Consider the following 19,690-nt stretch of genomic DNA (forward strand, 5'->3'; position numbering starts at 1 on the left):
CGTGCCTCTGCCTCCAGTGTCCTGGGGCTAAAGGCATGCACTGCCATACCCTGTGCACCCAATAAACTGCCATTCGATCTCCAAGTGGACATCCAAACTCCAGCCTGAAGCCACATTCTCTTTATTCCTCATCCATCTGTTTCAGCCTTTGGGTCTTCTGTGACTTACATGCTTCTTTTGTAGCTAGTGTGTGTGTGTGTGTGTGTGTGTGTGTGTGTGTGTGTGTGTGAGAGAGAGAGAGAGAGAGAGAGAGAGAGAGAGAGAGAGAGACAGGGTTTCTCCGTGTATCCCTGGCTGTAGACCAGGCTGGCCATGAACTCATAGAGATCTGTCTGCCTCTGACTCCCAAGTGCTGGGATTAAAGGTATGCACAGCCACAGCCTGGCTGTTGTAGCTGTTTTTGAGACAGGATCTTGCTGTGCTACAAGGTTTCCCAGCAGAAGTCTTGGTTCTTGTGCTCTTTGGAAAGACAAATTCAGGCAGAATGTAGTAATCAATAATTAGATCAAGCAAGGAAACTGAAGCACCTTATTCTTTATGTCATATTTTTGGGAACCTATTTCGGAACCCTTCTAGAATTAACCTCCTGCATTACATAGCCCTCAAACTTGTAATCCCCCTGCCTCAGTCTCCTAAATTTTGGGATTACAGGTATGAATCTGCAAGTCGAGCTTCCGTACCGTGCTTCAACAAACACTCTTGCTGTGGGCACTGGCCAGTCAGGCCAAGTGGCCTGCAATTCCACAACGCCAACTAACGCTACACTCCTATGTTACCGTCCATAAATTTCACTTCCGAGGATTTACAACTACTCGGAATTGCAATCTTCTCTAATTCCAATGTCAGCTAGTTTGGCTAGGTGTGGCCTCCATTTTAAAATCAGACGGGCAGTCAGTCCACCCACAGTGGCTCTTGTAAACTGAAATCATTCGCTCTCTCCTGCCCCCCTCATCGCAAAAGTGCTTTAAATAGGATCTCCGTACCCCCATCGAAAAGAACCCTGGAGGAAGCACACCCATAAAGATCCTAGGAAACAAGAAAGTCCATTGAATGTGCTTAGCATTCTTTCCGCTGGGGAGGGGTGGCGGCAAAAACCGCGCTTGTGCAAGGCTCCTCTGCTGTGCCTCCTCCGCTCCGCCGGGGGCGCTGTGGACAAGCTCCCGGGGCAGTCGGAGCCGCTCTAGCCACCCATCCGCTACTCCGAGAGACTGGCGCGCCGCGGGGTCCTCCAAGATGGCGGCGCAGAGGAGGAGCCTGCTCCAGAGTGTGAGGAAACTGACCCGCTCTCCGGGCTGGGAGGGTTGGGAGCTCGGGTGTGTCCTCGGGTGCAGGAACTGTTGTCTTTAGGTGGCAGAGTGTGGACCTCTCGCCCCAGAGGCCTTTGGGTGCTTGCAGCGCGCTAGACCCGCGGCAAGCTGGCGCCTCGCCTGTTCTGCGCCTGCGCGTCGCAGGCCGAGCCTCTGGGGGTCAAGGGCGCCGGGGTCCTGCGGAGTGGGAGCGTCCTCGAGCCGGAAGGAGACGTGGCGCCGCCGAGCGGGCCATCCGGAGCGCGGACACAACTAATAATAAATAGCCCCCCGCTTGTGGAAGGCGCGCTGTATGTCTGGCATTGTGTGGACCGCCTCACATTTGTAAACTTCGCAGCAGCACCAGAGACTAGCTAGACACTATAGGCTTACTGTAGGTTTTACAGATAAGGAAGCCGAGGTCAGGTAGCTGGTGAGCGGCAGAGGCAGGATAAAAATTACTCAGTCTGGTTCCAGAAATACCCTTAAGGTTTAGGCTTTTCAAAAAAGTGATGGCTTGGGGTTTTGCTTCTGCTTCCCAATTCACCGGGTCCCATTGCAGGTTTGGCTCCAGGCACCCCTACATAGTAATCTGGACCTCCACGGCTGGATATAGTCTTCCTGTTCCTGCATCTTTTCTCACACATGCGCACAGTTACACATGTATGTTAGCACCGAGTACTGTTTGGATCTGCCAGGACGGACAGGGCTCTGATCCCCTTGCCTTCCCTACCGTGCACTCTGTAGGAGTTGCCTCTGGATGTCTGTGTCTCCTCAACTAGAATGTCGGGATTCCCTGAAGACAGGGGTCTCTCAGCGTGTTGACCACCCTTGCTTGCTAGTTGCTTGGTCTGTGTCTGTAACAGAATGAGGAAACTAGTCAGGAACTAGGCCTTGGCTTTTCAAGGATGAGGGGAAGTAGCTTGCCTGCCCTGGAGGGTCTGAAGCTTGGGTAGTGGAGGAAGAGAAGGATGACCTTCCCTTCACTATTGTGTGCTCAGGCCTTTTGTAAAACCCTGGGAGTAGAGGTCTGGCACTCTGCTTTGTAAGGTCCCAGAGGGCAAGGCCCTTGTATAAATGTCTTTGTTGTAGAAAGCATCTGGGGAACACTGATATGATTGTGACCTTGAGAGAAAGGGGCTGGGAAAAAATAGTGACTGATGCCTACTGAGTTGGCTTGCTAACAAGAGAAATGTCAACTGGGTCAAGTATCATCTGTCTTCTCGATGTGATGGAGCCCAAAGAACACCAGTTAGGGTAGAATGTGTTCTCTGTGTACTGGTGGGCTTAAAAGGGGGGAGGGGTCACTTTTAACTCATCGTATCTTGATGCTAGGGAGAGCAGGCAGAGATAACTGTATAAGGCCCTTTCCATCATCAGGATGTCCCTACTTAGAGGAATCCTGGTGTCCTGGCCAGGCAGCGTGCAGGGCTTGCTGACCTGTCCTTTGTCCTGAGTCTGGTGAGAGCTCTTCCTATATCGGTGTTCTGCAAATGACCTTGAAAGCTGCTAGTTGGGCCTCTTGGGACGATGGAAGGGCAGGGCACCCATTCTCACAGTGCTCTGAGCCGGGCTTGGGAAAAGGAGCATGTGGCGTGGTCAGTGTGGACTTAGACAGGGAACCCTGGACAGGCAGCAGAGAACTGCAGAGGCTTTCAGAGGATGTGAAGTCTCAAACCCTGGGAAGAACAGCTGAGGTACCGGTTTAACTTATCAAGGTGAGCCTGGCTGCAGGTTCTCCAGCGTCCCTCAGGCCGTTCTTCCTTTTTTTTTTTTTAATTTTTTTTTTGTTGTTGTTGTTTTTTTGTTTTGTTTTGTTTTTGTTTTTTGTTTTTTTTTTGATTTGGTTTTTTCGAGACAGGGTTTCTCTGTGTAGCCCTGGCTGTCCTGGAACTCACTCTGTAGACCAGGCTGGCCTCGAACTCAGAAATCCACCTGCCTCTGCCTCCTAGAGTGCTAGGATTACAGGCGTGCGCCACCATCGTCCAGTCCTCTCTTCCTTTATAATTCAACCATTTTGGTTACTCACCGCTTTTGTACCTTTGCCCTCTTGGCTGTCCCCGGTTCCTCTGCTCTCCCTTCCCTTCACTCCCCCTCCCCCTTGGCTTAGGGTTCTTCTCTGAGCTCTCTTAGATGTCTCTGACTCTACTCTACCATTTTTCCACAGTAATAACCTTTCTCCTCTGCCACACCCATACCTAGGAGCAGTCATGTCCTTTCCTTCTTAATTTTTTCATTCAGCTTTTGCAAGACAGGAGGCACACCCAAAGGGAATACAATGTATGTAATTAAAAATGTATATGACGGGTCTGTACAATCCATGTGTCAGATATAACTAGTGTTACAGGTCTGGGCATTGACAGGTAGTGAAGGGTAGTGGGATAGGCTGGTAATGGGCTCGTGTGGGTCCTGAAAGGGCTTCTTTGGGCACATTGGTAGAGTGTCTGGAAGAAAAGTCATTCTAAGGGATTTTACCTACCATCTCTAGTCAGTGTACTTTAAAAAAGTTTGGTTGGGGGGGGGGGTTGAATTTGAGGGCTTCCTGTGTGGTTGGTTTGTTTTTCATTGATTTTTTTTATTTTTTTAAATTCCATGTGCATGAGCATTTTGCCTGCATATAAGTGTTCTCAGTGCATTCCTGCTGCCTGTGGAGGGCAGAAGAAGGTACCAGATTCTCTGGAACTGAAGTTGTAAGCTGTAAGGTTCTCCCAATGACTAAGTCATCTCTCTAGTGCTGAGTTTGCTTGACTGACTGTGTTGAGACAAAGTCTCACTATGTAGCACTGCTGACCTCCAGCTCATTGTATGGTCTTGAACTTGGGGATCTGTTTCCGAATGCTGGGATTCAAAGCATGCACTACTACATTTAGCTAAGAAAAGTGGTTTTAAAAAAAAAATCTTAGAATAGTGGTTCTCATCCTTCCTTATGTTGTAACCCTTTAATACAGTACTTCATGTTGTAGTGTCTCCCAACCACAAAATTATCTCATTGCTACTTTATAACTAATTTTGCTACTGTTAATAATGAATCATAATGTAAATGTCTAGCATGTAGGATATCTGATATAGAACTTCTGTGACCTCCAGAAGGGTCTTGATCCACAGGTTGAGAACCACTGCTTTAGAAGAACCCAGTCCCCGCAGCCTGAAAACAGCCGGTGTAGATTCACAGCACCATTTCTGCAGTCCAGAAGGGCTCCCAGGAGAACCGATACTCCTAAATGAATTGCCACAGTGTCTCCAATTCTAGATTGGTAACAGTCAGCTGTGGGGGCTCTGCAAACACCAGGTTGACCAGGGTAAGATCTCAGTGTCCACACGAGGCAAGAAGGAAATCTGGTTCAACAGGTAGCTGGTGCTGGCTCAAACTTCTAGAACTGACTGAGAGCAGTTTACTTTAGACATATGTAAGTACAGTAGAGCTTTGGAAAGAAGCTTCTTGGTGACAGTTATCACTGTAAGGCTTAAGGAGTGGCTGCCTCGAAACTCTTGCAAAATCCATAAGATGGGTTCTGTTGACTGAGAAACCATGCTCAGGATGAAGGTCTAGGGGGGCGGAGTCTGGGATAAGCACGGTAGCCTGGCGAACCCAGCTGTGGCCTGACCCTACAGACAGCACAGGTCACCAGGCCATTAACTGTATCCATGCCCGACTTTCTGGGCAACAGCAGGTGTGCAGCCCTTCTGTTGAAGAGACACCCTGTGTGTTCAACAGTCCTGGCCCCCTCATGCCTCTCAGTGAGCACAGGACCTGGTGCCCTCTGCACCTCAACCACAAACTTCTGTCTTTGGCATGGGTGAGCCTGTCCCTTGAGTGTCCCTCCTGTGGTAGGCACTGTGCTGGAGCTAGGGGGACAGACCTCATGAAGCTTAGATTCTAGTGGAGAAGACAGATGCTAAACAGCTAAGCCCTAATATCTAATGAGCCCTAAGGTCCAGAAACAGGATGGCATGGGCTGTTTTCACCAGGGTGGTAGGGGATAATATCTCAACATTTGTCGAGACTGAGGTAGGAATGTGGGAGAGGATAGAGTATGTGAGAGCCTGCAATTTTCAGTAGTCCCCAAAGAGGCCGGTGTGGTTTGAACACCTTGGGAAGTGACAGCCATGGTCTGAAGGCACTGTTGGCTTTAGTGACTGCTGGGACGGCCTTCGGATTCTGCCAGCAACACTAAGCTTCTCAGTGCTTTGACCAGGGGCCTGGCGACATCTGATTTTTGGCTGGAGAGAAATTCCACTTGGGTTTGAACAGTAAGCGTGGAAGCCTGGGGCCTGCTGAATGAACATCTGGCCTGTGTGAGAGAGAGGACACTGGCCGGGATGACAGTGTCGGCGGGAAATGGCAGTATGGCTGCACTTTGACAGAGAGGGAGTGTGATTTGCTGGTGACTGGAGTTGCCTGTGAGCTGTGAGACTGAGGCAGACAAGCCAAGGACTTCAAGGTTCTCTGAGCACCATGCCATGCTGGGGATCCGGAGTCCTGGGAAAGGACTTTGTAGCCAGGTGATGGGGGCACTCATTTAATCCCAGTGCTTGGGAGGCGAATCAGGCAAATCTTTGAGAGTTCAAGGCCAACCTGGTCTATAGAGTGAGTTCTAGAACAGATAGAGCTACACAGAGAAACTTTGTCTCAAACAAACAAACAAAAGCAAAAGCAATTTGGTTTGTTATTGTGACTGTGATACCTGCTCCTCGGGAGGCTGAACTTGAGTTTCAGGAATCTGAGGCCAGCCTTGGCAACATAGTAAGATGATATCCCTAAAAATATAAAAAAACAAGTTTTAAAAAAGAAAAGACTGTCAACCTGAAATCATTTTTAGACTTAGATTTGTCCTGAGAAATTATGAAGTCACAGGTGCTACCTATGTCTTTTCCCTAGTGTACCTTAAAGAAGTACAGGTCTGCACTCAGTTGGTCTTTTGCCTAGAATGCATGAAGTCCAGTGTTTGATTCCGAGCACCTCATAAAACTGAGTGTGATGACACAGTCTTGTAATCCTGGTACTTGGGAAGCTGGGCCAGAGGGTGAGGTACTTGAATTTGATTATATAAAACCTTTTCTCAGCCAGGTGGTGGGGGCGCACGCCTGTAATCCCAGTACTCTGGGAGGCAGAGGCAGGCGGATTTCTGAGTTTGAGGCCAGCCTGGTCTACAGAGTGAGTTCCAGGACAGCCAGGGCTACACAGAGAAACCCTCGAAAAAAGCCAAAGCTAAAAACCAAAAAAGACCTTCCCCCCCACCCCCCCCACCCCCCCACCCACCCCCCACCCCCGGTTTCTCTGTATAGCCCTGGCTGTCCTGGAACTCACTCTGTAGACCAGGCTGGCCTTGAACTCAGAAACTCACCTGCCTCTACCTCCCAAGTGTTGGGATTAAAGGCGTGTGCCACCACTGCCCAGCAAGACCTTGTTTCTAAAGATTTGCCCCTGGAAAAAGATCATATATTCATAACACACACCCCATATATATCCAGGTCTGGTGATAAGGCTCAGTGGAAGAGCATTTGCCTAGTGTGCACAGGCCCTCAGGTTCCATCCCCAGCAATAGGGGAAAAGGAAAGAAAGAAAAAGAAAAGAACAAAGGAACAAAGGACATTCGGCCATACCTGAGCCGTTCACCACCTTCACAGCCAGGGAGTGAGGTCCACCTGCTGTGCAGTCTGCAGACACCATCCCACAGTTATCAGGAGCCTTTTGAGCATCCGCCATGGAGTCTGACAGCAGCATAGAGAGCATTTGATGGAGGCTCTGGAGGGCAGTGGGAGCCTGGAGTGAGTTGGCCTCAGAGAAGTAGGTCAAACAAGAGGTTTATTGGAGAGAAGAAACTGCTGTCCCTCACCCTACGCCATCTTCCCAGGGGCATTGTTCTCCCTTCCAAGCTTCCTTTTGGTCTCTGTGGCAATGGATTGCTTTCACCACAGAAACACTCAGCCTTTTCATACCATAATTTGATATTCAAGCTGTGGCCTGAACAGGGAACAGGGCTTTGTCCACTTGTCTGCCCCGGGTTTTGAGATGAGTCGGGTGGGAACTATTCCTGCAGACCTTGATTTCGATAAGAGTCCATGAGAATGGGGGGGAACTCATGCTGAAGTAAACATGCACAGGTGTTTGTGAAGCCTTTGAGGCCACACACACACACACACACACACACACACACGTATGTATGTATGTATGTATGTATGTATGTATGTACATATGTCACTATAGGTTTCCAAAGCACAACAGGGCTGGAGGGGGCTCCCTCTCAAGGCCAGCAGGAATTAGGGCCTTTGATGTGGCCTCTCAGCACACTCTCTGTTGAATTTCAGGAACTGTTTTTTTGAATGAGGGAGGAATCATGGCTCCTGTGCTCACTCTGTGCGTGCGTGCGTGCCTGTGTGTGTGTGTGTGTTTTGCTCTGTGCTGAGGGCTGAGGGCTTGGAGTGTGAAGCACCCCCTTTTCAGCTTCCCCAGGGCTAGCGCCCCCTGAGCTCTTGGTCTGGCATTTGGAGCCGTGGGAGAAAGTATGCATCAGTTAGTGCCTGGGTGGAGGAGTGGGTGGTTTGTGTGAGTAGCAAATATGTGACCTTTCCAAAAATTGTTCAGCAATGTGGAGGAAGGATGAGACTTGGCAGACGTGTTAATAGACTCCTCTGTAGACGATTCTTGAGGATAGTCCCTGGCAAGGTGGGAGAGGAATAGGAGAACATGCTCAAAGCTCACTCAGCCACGACATAGCAAGAATGCTTTTGAGTGGGTCAGTAATGTCAGGGAGAACCAAATCTTCCTGGCTCACAGTGACACAACCTCCTGGCGTTGGCTGGCTGCTTGCTGAGGCCTTGTGTCTGAGGCACAGGGCTACTGGGTTTCCTGTTAAAGAAACACCCAGATTATAGGAGAACTACCCATTTGTCACAGAGCCTAGGGCAGTGTTATGAGGTTACATGTATGTCTTAAACTTCTTCTCCTCCACCCCCAAGACAGGGTTTCTCTGTGTAGTCCTGGCTGTCCTGGAACTCACTCTGTAGACCAGGCTGGCCTCAAACTCAGAAATCCGCCTGCCTCTGCCTCCCAGAGAGCTGGGATTAAAGTCCTGGACCACCACCGCCAGCAAGTGTTCTTTCTCTTTTGCTTTGCTTTGCTCTGCTCTGCTCCTCCTCCTCTCTTCTTTTTTTTTTTCTATTTCGTTTTATTTTTTAAGACAGGGTTTCTCTGTATAGGCCTGGCTGTCCTGGAACCCACTCTGTAGATCAGGCTGGCCTCAAACTCAGAAATCTGCCTGCCTCTGTCTCCTAAGTATTGGGATTAAAGGCGTGCGCCATCACTGCCTGGCTTTTTTTTAAGATTATTGATTGATTGATTGATTGATTGATTGATTGATTTATATGTTGCTATCTTCAGACACACCAAAAGAGGGCATCAGATCCCATTACAGATGGTTGTGAGCCATCATGTGGTTGCTGGGAATTGTACTCAGGACCTCTGCTTGCTTTGGTCCAAAGATTTATTTATTGTTATATGTTAAGTACACCGTAGCTGTCTTCAGACACACCAGAAGAGGGCGTCAGGTCTCTTTATGGATGGTTGTGAGCCACCATGTGGTTGCTGGGACTTGAACTCAGGACCTTTGGAAGAGCAGTCAGTGCTCTTAACTGCTGAACCACCTCTCCAGCGCTCTTTTGCTTTTTCTAAAAAAATATTTACTTTGGTTTTAAGTGCATGTGTGTGTGTGTGTGTGTGTGTAACATGTGTGAGTGCATGTGTAGCGGTAAGTGCAGGTGCTAGTGGAGTCCACCAAGGACATCAGATCCCCTGGAGCTGGGGCTTGTGAGCCATCCTGTTTTCTAGGCATTGAACATTTGGTCCTTTGGGAGAGCACCTGAGCACCCTCCCCTCCAGCAGGGGACAGTTTCAAGACTAGCCCTGGCTAGCCTGTGCTAGGTTGGCCTTGAACTTGTAGTAATCTTTCTACTTTTTCCTCCTGGGTACTGGACTGAATACTGAATACTGCTAATCTTTAAAATTTAAAGGGGGTCGGGCGGTGGTAGCACACGCCTGTAATCCCAGCACTCTGGGAGGCAGAAGCAGTGGATTTCTGAGTTTGAAGCCAGCCTGGTCTATAGAGTGAGTTCCAGGACAGCCAGGCCTATACAGAGAAACCCTGTCTTGAAAAAAACCCAAAATAAAAATAAAAATAAAAAATAAAAAAAATTAAAAAAACCCCAAAACCCAACAACAAAAAAACAAAACAAAACCCCAAACCTTAAAGGGACTGGAGAAGTGGCTCAGCAGTTAAGAGCACTCCCTGCTCTTCTAGCGGCTGTGGTAGGCCGTAGGTGGAGTACATCTTAACCGTTTATCTTCTAGATACCATAAACCATACTGGCTTTCTACTTACTACAATACTGGAAAATTTTGCTTTCAAAATGAAGTCATCTGAGAAAGAAATTGACGGTTTTAAGATAAAATTTGAAGTGGCTCGATGGCTTGTAGACTGATCTCAGCCTTTGGCTGAGGTCGTGTGTAAACTTGGGGGTGTGTCATTTACTGAGGACCAGGGGTGGTGGGCTAAGATCAGGGAAACACCACTTGCCCTGGTAGATTGGAGCTGGGACTTAGATAAGGCGTAGATAAGACTGAGAAATACAAACAGGTGAATTTTGCTTCCCTGTGCTTGCTTTCTGTTGTGCTTGTTGGGTAAAATTTGTCTTTATCTTACTAATAAGCTAAAGCAAACACTAGGACCTTAATGTTTAAAGACAGTCAATGTAAATAAAACAAGTAGGTTTTTTTAGCTAGGTGCACTGGCTTAAGTAGTTGGCTTAAGCGTGCTCTCATCCCTGTGACTGGAGAGCTGAGACCTTCATTTGAGGTCTCTACTTTTTGTTACATTTATACTTATTTTGTGTGTGCGAGGGGTGGGAAGGGGTGCGTGAATGTCATTCGTGTGGAGATTAGAGGTCAACTTACAGTCATTTCTGTCCTTCCACCATGTGGATTTTGGGGATCAAACTTGGGTCTTCAAGTTTGGAAGCAAGGGACTGAGCCATCTTGCCCACCTGTATTGGGTTTTTCTTTTTGGTTGTTTTTGTTTTGAGACAGGATCTTTCTACATAGCCCTGGCTGTCCTGAAACTCACTTTGTAGACCAGGCTGGCCTCAAACTCAGAGAGACCCTGCCCCTGCCTCCCAAGGCAGAGGGTTCAAAGGTGTACCACCACGCCCAGTTCTGTGCTAAGCTTTTCTAGGAAGGTAAGCCTTTGATGTGGGGCTTGCCTGCCAGAAGTGAGCTTGCTTCCCATGGCTTTTGTCTGGGCAGATTTTTAGAAGTCATTTGAAGTGCTGTGTGGAAGGCTTTATCTGGATAAGCTAGGCAGCTGTTATGAGATTGTTGGTCTGTCAGAGGGTGAGACTCAGCGCTGTCAGCACCCTGGAACCTAGAAGGGAGGCATTAGGTCTCATTTGACCTTTGTGGATGTAAGTTTAAAAAGCTTACTGCAAGCTGGGCGGTGGTGGTGCACGCCTGTAATCCCAGCACTCTGGGAGGCAGAGGCAGGCGGATTTCTGAGTTCAAGGCCAGCTTGGTCTACAGAGTGAATTCCAGGACAGCCAGGGCTACACAGAGAAACCCAGTCTCGAAAAAACCAAATCCAAAAAACCAAAAAAAGAAAAAAAAAAAAGCTTACTAGCTTACTACAGGATGACGGTTGAGACACTGGCCTGCAGGACTTCTCAGAAAGAAGGCTGTGCAAAACCAGATAGTGGTGTTGGCCTGCCTGTAATCCCAACACTCAAACAGACACTGTATCTCTAACACTGAATGAGTTGCCTGGAATATACTTACTTTTGCTGTGGTCACTGTGGATGTTCCAGTCCTAGGAGACCTGTGTCTGTCTTGGCGTGAGACAGATGGTGTACATCACATATAGCACTTGGTATTGCCCATCTCACATTAGCAAGTTCAGTCCATCTTAATCTCATTCACGCAGACAGGATCCACCTGCAGCCGATAATAGTACCTTTTCACCCATCTTTCCTCACAGATAGGATACTCCTGGCTGAAAAGGTGCCTTGTGCTTATGTGTGTCCCAGGGTTAATTTCTTTCCCATCCCAAGCATTAGCAGAGCCTAGAAAAGGAACTTCCTTTATCAGAATGCTGAGCCTTGAGCAAGGGTCCTGAAGTAGAGTCGTAATCACTGATCTAAGGGTAGAGATGATTGGTAGGACGTGAGCTCTCGGGAAATGAATTACCCGATGTTCCCGCCTTACCATGGCCCATACAGTCTGGCGCTGTCTTGTGTGTGCATCTGTGTAGATCCTCAGGTCTCCAGCTGCTTTCCCTCACGGTGGCCACACTTGCAGCCTCTCAGCTCCCTGTAGTCAAGCCCACTCTTCCTCCACCTCAGGACCTTGCCTCATGCTTCCCTCTGCTTGGAAATCTCATCCCCGTTCTCTAGAGAGACCAGTAGCTCAGCCTCTCAGGTCTGGCGTGCAGTCAGTCACCTGATCTCCTTCCCGCCTCATCAAAGAGCTCACCCCATCACTTTCTGTCTGGTTTTCCTGGGTTTCTCTGCAGCCCATATTCCTGGCCAAAGCAGTCATGCCCATTTACACTTATGTGGTTGAGCGAGTTACCTTCCCCGTGTGTGTCAAAGCCAAGAACTGAGCTGAGAAGTGTTTCTGTCACCAGGAAGCCCTTTTTCCTTTGTCCTTCCTTGACCTAATGTCCCCAGAGCTGAGAGTATTTCAGCCATTTCATTCACTGCCAGTGCAGCTTTTAGACATAGTGTCTGCTCTGAAAGACTACTAGGGGGCTTCTGGTGGCTCCTCAGATCCTGTGGCAAAACTGTGCCTTAGGCAAACATCCCTTGAAGGAGGTGTGACTGAGTGGAGACTCATCACATTCATGGGTCAGAATACGGGTGTGCTGGAGATGTCAGAGTGTAATGTGTGTCAGGTCATCCAGTGTTCATGGCACCAAAGATGCAGGAGGCAGAAACTGAGGTCACACGTGCTAGCTCAGCAAAGTGACTTTATTTTCCCCGTTGTATACAAATATCTATTTACAAGCCTGATTCTACAGCTAAACTGCTAGCCCCCCCCCCCCCTTTTTTGTTTTTTTCAAGACAAGGTTTCTCAGTGTAGACCTGGCTGTCCTGGAACTCACTCTATAGACCAGGCTGGCCTTGAACTCAGAAATCCACCTGCCTCTGCCTCCTCCCAAGCGCTGGGATTAAAGGTGTGTGCTACCACTGCCCAGCCTGCTAGCTCTTTAGAATTCTCTTTCTGTGTCATTCTACGGAGCTAGTCTACTTTTCTCTTGAGCTCTTCCAAACCCGAGAGGACTCCTTAGCTGTCTTTCCTAGAATACTGTTGTTTTATATTTTTTTAAACCTGTGTCCTGCCAGCTGCTTCTCTGTTGTTCCTGCAAGCCCAAAGAGAAAATCCCTCTCTCTTACCCAGACCTCCTTCCAAACCAAAAAAGGAAAGAAAGATCTTCAAGCCAAATCAGTAAAGGGTTGAGCCATTTCACCTTTTTGGAGGGGCAGCTCGAGGCCATCTCGCTGACTTTCCTCACCCAGGCTAGAACTTTCCTTCTTTGACATTCTCTTCTTTGGAGGCTTTTAGAGGCACACCCAAACTGTATCTCTTCAGGACACACCTGACCACATCTCACATCCCTTTAAGCATTTCTATTTTGCTAACAATTAGGTTTTCTACGTACAGTAATCAATATCCTGTAGTATCTGAGGCTAGCCTAGAGATTCAATAGTTGCAACCAACATTCCATTAGCCTTTTTTTTTTAATTTATTTATTCATTCTTTTGAGACAAGGTCTTACCATGTAGTCCTGCCTGGTCTCAAACTGTGATTCTCCTGCCTCAGCTTCCCAAATGCTGGAATGACAGGCATGTACCCCTGTGCCTGAATTCCCAACAAGACTTTTTGTTTGTGTGCAGCACGTGAGCAAAGTAATCTAAAATCTAGATTAAAAAGTAGAGACTAGACTAGCCGGAAAGGAAATACAGTCATAGACAGTCCCCAGGCCAGTGGTGCCCAACTGCCAGCCACAGCCCCACAGGGGTCACATTAGACATCTTCCATATCAGGGCTGTATTAAAGGGCTGTGCATTAGGAAGGCTGAGACCTCTGCTCCATGTCAACTTCGGCTCACTGTGACGAAGCTGAAGGAATGAAATGGTCATCACAGAGATGAGCAGAGACCTTTGTGCAGAGGTGTGACGGTAACTCGCTGGGGGAAGCTGCTCTCCCACAGGTCATTTGCAGGGGAGCGTCAGCCTACAGCAGCCTTCACACAAATTAACTCAGCAGGGGTCTCAGGTGTAGACATCGAACAGTAAAGCCTCAAGTGAATGTGAGGTTTCCACGGCCTGCTCTGTGGAAGAACTCTTGCATGTGATGCTCAAAGCACAAATCAAGAAGGTTTGAGTGGTGGCACATACCTTTAATCCCAGCACTTGGGAGGCAGAGGCAGGCGAATCTCTAGTTCTAGGATAGCCAGGGTCACACAGATGCTGACTGGGGGTGTCAGGGTGGCGACAAACCATGAATGGAAGAACTCGATAAAATGGAAATCATAAAAATTTGTTTATTTTACCAAAAACAATATGAGGCAAGTACAAACTTGGGAAGACACTTTAAAATCATGTGGCCAGCAAAGGACTCCACTGCAAATATATAAGGACCTGTCCAGACTCAGGAGTTAAACAGCCCAATTTAGAAGGATGCAAAAATGAAAACTTGCCAGAGAGGGCCTATGGGTGACCAGTGAACACTTGAAAAGCTGTTCAGTATCATTAACCATCAGGAACAGCGAGTTATACCACGAGATCAGGCATGTCTCGGAGTGAAGTAAAGACATGACACCCAGCAGTGACCACAGTGCTGTCCACTTGGAGGGCTTGCTGCTGGCTGGAGGACTGACCGCACATGGCACAGCTGCCCTAGAAGATGGCTTGGCAGTTTCTTCTAAAGCTAAACACCTAGAGGCTGGCGAGTTGCTTACCATTTACAAACCCTTGTTGCTCTTCCGGAGGACTTAAGTTTCTTTTCTGGCAGGGGTGTCCAGTGGCTTACCACACCTCAAGTTCTAACTCCCAGGGACCATCACCCCCACCCCAATAAGGAAACATTAAACAAAAAGCTAAACAACCACTTAGTTGGACATGGCACTTCTTGGTTTTTGTATGTGTGCATGTAGTGTCCCACATCCTTGTGAGCCTTTCAGTAGATCTTTGTGACCTAGCAGCCTGAATCCTAGATAGTTACCAAAAGCAAGGAAGAGCTGCATCCAGATAAAAGCTTGAACATGCATACTTACAGCAGTTCTCCTAAATACTGAGACCGTACATAGCACAAATGTCCTTTGGAGGATGCTGGGATAAGCAGACTACTGTATTCAACAATGAGAAAGGAGAGCCACAAAGGCTTCAGGGGAGCCAAGCAAGCTGTGAATGCACACAAGCAGAGTGTGGCTGAATCTCGAGGGCAGGATGCACGAAAGAAGCCAGCCCTGCAGGGCTACCCACTGCACACTTCGACACATGCCATTCTTAAAAAGGCAAAACCAGGGGATAGAGAGCAGGCCAAAGCAGCAGGCCCGCAGTGGGTGGAGCAACTCCCAAGGACATCAGCAGTCTGTGTCCTGACTGAAGGGCAGACTACTACAGAGTAGAGTATCAGCATGACTGCATATCCAAAGACAGGGATTTTACTACATGATCATTTAAAATAAAACCCCCACACCCTGCAGGAGTAGCTCCAGGCTACTGAGTACTGAACAGAAGCTTTGAAATAGATGTGTGGCATAAAAGCAATTGTAATTGGGAGGTATATCTGTCTAGTGACTTTCATCACGATGTAAATAAGCAGATGAAATTAGCCACAGAAGTTAGCCAGACATCATACTTGATTGGAGCAGCCAACTGCAGTGGTTTTATGCCTCCCCTTGCCCCCTTTTCTTTCAATGCTTTTTCAAGACAGGGTTTCTCTGTGTAGCCCTAGTTCTCCTAGAACTCAGAGATCCTCCTGCCTCTGCCTCCCAAGTGCTAGGATTAAAGGTGTGCGCCACCACCGCCTGGCAGGCAATTGTTTAGTATTTCAATAGAAATTTCCAACTTTTTTTTCCCAGAGTATTTTACTTTCTCCCTGTGTTTTTGCCTGCACGTATATATGTGTACCACATACAGATCTGATGCCTGCCCTTACAAAGTACTTGCAGGACCTTTGAGGTAGCCTTCCAGTGGGTGTTTGTGTCTTTGATACTATGTTCTCACAGTCTAGGCTCCAGGTGCATATACAAGGTACTTCAGGGAGCCTCCAGGACACTGGCCAGGTCCTCACGTTCATCTTTTCCATCTGAAGCCTCACATGAAACCAATTTCCCAGGCTGCCAGAAGAACTACATCTCAAAGAAGTGGGGTCTTACCACACTTAATGCCTATGAGCATGACGTGCCGGCTGTCCTCGGCGGCTGTGGGGTCAGATAGTCCTAGTCTGCAGCCATGAGGACTTCCATCGTGCTGGATCCTGCCACTGTGTCATGCTTATGGATAAGTCTTACACTCCAAGAGAAAACACTGATGCTTAGGGGCCACCTCCAGGAACCTTACAAAATTAAGAGTTGGGATATTTAAGCCAAGACGTGTGTGTGTGTGTGTGTGTGTGTGTGTGTTTGCATTCCGTGCCCTCTCCTATGCGCTTGAGTATTTGTTTGTAAATCTGCAGTGATTAAGCAAAACATCCTGGTTTGAGATCCAAATCTGATAGGAAAGGCTGAGAGTCAGTATTAGGAGAGAGATGGAATCAGGGTGTGGTGTGAATACAAGGAGGCAGTGACCCTGAGTCGAAGATCCCAGAAGGCTTGCCCAATAAGAGAGAGGGTGTGCACAGGGGCTTCAGGCTGCAGCTTGAAGCAGACAGGACACAGGTGGAAGCCTCCAAACCAGGGAGAATGACAGACTGACTTGCAGAGTTCCTGAAGGCCAGCTCCCAGCTACCTTCCTAAGAACATGTGTGGGAATCTGTTTATAGCCCAGACAACCGCAGCTGCACACTGGTCAGGCATTGTGCAGTAGGGCATGCATTCTGCAGTTGGAACCAATACCCCAAAGATTCCTTAATGCTGTACAATTAGAACCTCTGTGGGAGAAGTATGACCAGAGTTTCCTCTAAGCTGCGCTTATTCCTGTGTTACGTTGGCGTTGCTTGCTTTGTAGTACAGCTTGCTCTCTTGGTAGCCATGCTGGGCTTCCCACTTAGGAATGCTGCACTTTTAGGGTTCCCAAGGGAACCAGTTTGTGGATGCACCATTAAAAACAGTAAACACTTTTGTTAGAGTCCCTTCAGACAAAAATCATTATTTCCCAGACATAATCATTTTGCGGACTGCAGGCCCGCCTTTGCCCTTGTTAGAGAAGCAGGTGCAATGGGATCTTGGGAAGAGGTGGGTTTCAGTTTCCTGATTCTTCCCAGGAACAGCAGCCAAGCTGGACAGATGACCTGCCGCTCTGTCACCTCTCCGGAGTTGGTTCAGCTTCCAACCGTAGCTACTCTGCTGATGGCAAGGGTACTGAGAGCCACCCTCCGGAGGACAACTGGCTCAAGTTCAGGTATGTGTGCTTGGCATGGCTGTACTGAACGGAGACGGTCAGTTCATAAGCACGAAAGATACTGTCTGCCACCTCCATGCATGGGGCCTGCCTGTGAGGTGCGGCCTGCCTGTGAGGAGCGGCCTGCCTGTGAGGTGCGGCCTGCCTGAGGTAGGGCCTATGGGAAGTGTCAGTGGCCTGCTGTGGGACAGGGATGGAGGAGGAGGCTGACAGGGAAGATTCAGCAAATGGGTTGTGGGTCATCTTCGTAGTGAAATGATGGCCACAGGGCAGGATGGAGATGAGTGCCTGAAGCTGCCTCTGCCTTTAGTCCCTCCCCAGTTCCTTTCCTTCTTCCTCCACCGCCTGCCTGCCCCTGGTTTCAGCCCTCCCCCTGCCCTCCTTCTGCTAGAAGCGAAAACAACTGCTTCCTGTATGGGGTCTTCAATGGCTATGATGGCAACCGCGTGACCAACTTTGTGGCGCAGAGGCTCTCTGCAGAGCTCCTGCTGGGCCAGCTCCATGCTGAACACACTGAGGCGGACGTGCGGCGGGTCCTGCTGCAGGTAAGGACTGGACCAGGTGCCAGTGGCCTGGCTGGCTTGTGTGTCCTCCACTCCGGGAACTTGGGCCCTGCAGCTCCAAGTGCAGACTGGGTGATCTGAAGACTGCTTCTTCCTCCCCTACCAAGGATCAGTTCCGGGTGCACTTCATGATGGCTGGGCGCCTTGCTAACAGGAGCCCAGGACAGGACAGGCAGGGAGCAGCAGCTTTCCACTGGGAGCAAGGCTGGCTTGGGAGATGGCGTCACTGGGAACAGAGGCTCTGTGGAGATAAAGGTCCTTGACAGTGTCCCCTTCCTTTGCTTGAGATGTTGTCAGGAGCTCATTCTCCAGTGCTGTATGATCTGGAACTATTCCCACTCCTGTTCTGTCCTGTTCCTCACTGGTCAGTGCTGGTTGTATTTTGTTTGTTTGTTTGTTTGTTTGTTTTGTTTTGTTTTGTTTTTTTCAGTGCTTGGATTTTCTTCTACCCAAGAAGGCTTCTTGGTCTTTGAGAAATTGGCCCTAGCCTTTTCCTGTTCTTCCTAGACTAGAGCTTTGCAGAGGCTATGCCAGGAGGAAGCTCTCTGCCACACCAGTGCCGAGCAGGTCCTGACGAAGGCCTCGTTAGAAGGGGCTGCCATGCCCCTACAGACTCATTAACGAAGCACTCCTAGACCATCTCACTTCACGTGAACCCAAGTGAGCAGCACTGCTGGTCACACCTCAGCTCTTGTGCACAGGGCCTGGCCCTTCCTCCTGCCTCTTTTCTCATTCCTCTGCAGGCTGCATAAATAGTACCCTTCTCTTATCCCACAGCTAAAGGTCTTTGTCAAACAGTGGACAGGAAGTTCCACACAGGAGGCAGAAGTGTCACCCATCACACAAGGCCGCCCATGAATGCCGTGTGTCTGTTACTCTCCTTAGGGACATCTTAGCAGGAGTTGATGGTGTTGTTTGAGCCAGCTCTTGCCTTGCCCTGTGTCTCTTCAGGCCTTCGATGTGGTGGAGAGGAGCTTCCTGGAGTCTATCGATGATGCCTTGGCTGAGAAAGCAAGCCTCCAGTCCCAGCTGCCAGAGGTAATCCATTGTCTGTACTGGTACTGCTGGGTGCCAGAGGTAATCACCTGTCTATACTAGAACTGCTGGGTTCCAGAGGTGATCACCTGCCTGTACTAGAACTGATGGGTGCCAGCACTAACCTCTGTGTCATTTGCCACCCATGAACACCACAAGGCCTGCAGCAGGAATCATGAGGCAGCATCCTGATGGGCAGGCTAGGGTGGCAGTGGATGTATTCCTGTAGAGACTCCAGCCCAGCAGCGATCAGCTTTTCTTGGAGGCGCGCCCTAAGATGACAGGGATAGGTGAAAGGAAAAGCCTTTCCAGGTTCTGTGATCTGGTTCAGTCCAGAGCCAGGGTCACCTTCAGGCTGCCCCTAGTTAAAGCAACAGTGACCTTCCCAGGGCATCCGACAGGTGTTCAGACACATCTCTGCTGGTCATCTGCAGTCTTGGCTGCTCAGGGGCCTTGCATGCTTTATCTCGAGGGAAGGAGAGGATTGGTAAGGTGGTCCCCAAGCACCTGTGCTCCTCTGATCTCTTGATGATGGCTTGCAGGGTGTGCCCCAACACCAGTTGCCACCTCAGTATCAGAAGATCCTTGAGAGACTCAAGGCACTGGAGAGGGAGATTTCGGGAGGGGCCATGGCCGTTGTGGCAGTCCTTCTCAACAACAAGCTCTACGTTGCCAATGTTGGTGAGCCACCTGCCTGCCCCACACCAGTCTGCTCTCTGTCTGCATACCCCAAGCTTCCCAGGGTGGTCGGGCCTGCTTCTCCTCATTCTGTTGTCTGTCAGTCCCAGGTGGAAGGATGGCAGTGAGGCAAGGTGGATTGCACCCATCCTTTCCTCTTTACGTTATTTTACATGTATAGTTGTTTTGCCTACGTGCATTGTCTCTACCACACGTGTGCCTGGTGCTTGTGGAGGCATCTGATTCCCTGACACTGGAGTTAGAGACTTTGTGAGCTGGGATTAGAACTGCATCCTCTGGAAGAGCAGTTCTTAAACGCTGAGCCATCTTTGTGGGGGTCTCTGCACACAGCAGGGCTGTCATGTGAGGCAAGAAGGAAACCCAGTTCAAAATGACTCAGTAGCTGGTGTGGGTTCAGACTTCTAGAGCAGCAGTTCTCAACTCCTTTGGAAGTCAAATGACCTTTTCACAGGGGTCACCTAAGACCATCAGAAAACCTGGATGTTTATATTACAA

General features: G+C 49.0%; 1 protein-coding gene across 1 annotated transcript in view; it reads left to right on the forward strand.

Moving 5' to 3' along the window:
- The first annotated feature begins 1,184 nt into the window (after positions 1–1,184).
- Tab1 (TGF-beta activated kinase 1 (MAP3K7) binding protein 1) overlaps positions 1,185–19,690 on the forward strand; it is a 28,958-nt gene continuing 10,452 nt past the window's right edge. The window contains exons 1-5 of the mRNA XM_052161628.1: positions 1,185–1,266; positions 16,762–16,898; positions 17,290–17,443; positions 18,413–18,499; positions 19,039–19,177. Coding sequence (XP_052017588.1) covers positions 1,234–1,266; positions 16,762–16,898; positions 17,290–17,443; positions 18,413–18,499; positions 19,039–19,177 — 550 coding nt within the window. The 5' untranslated portion in view covers positions 1,185–1,233. The remainder of the gene's footprint in view (positions 1,267–16,761; positions 16,899–17,289; positions 17,444–18,412; positions 18,500–19,038; positions 19,178–19,690) is intronic.

The sequence above is a fragment of the Apodemus sylvaticus genome, chromosome 17 (genome assembly GCF_947179515.1).
Source record: "Apodemus sylvaticus chromosome 17, mApoSyl1.1, whole genome shotgun sequence".
NCBI lineage: Eukaryota > Metazoa > Chordata > Mammalia > Rodentia > Muridae > Apodemus > Apodemus sylvaticus.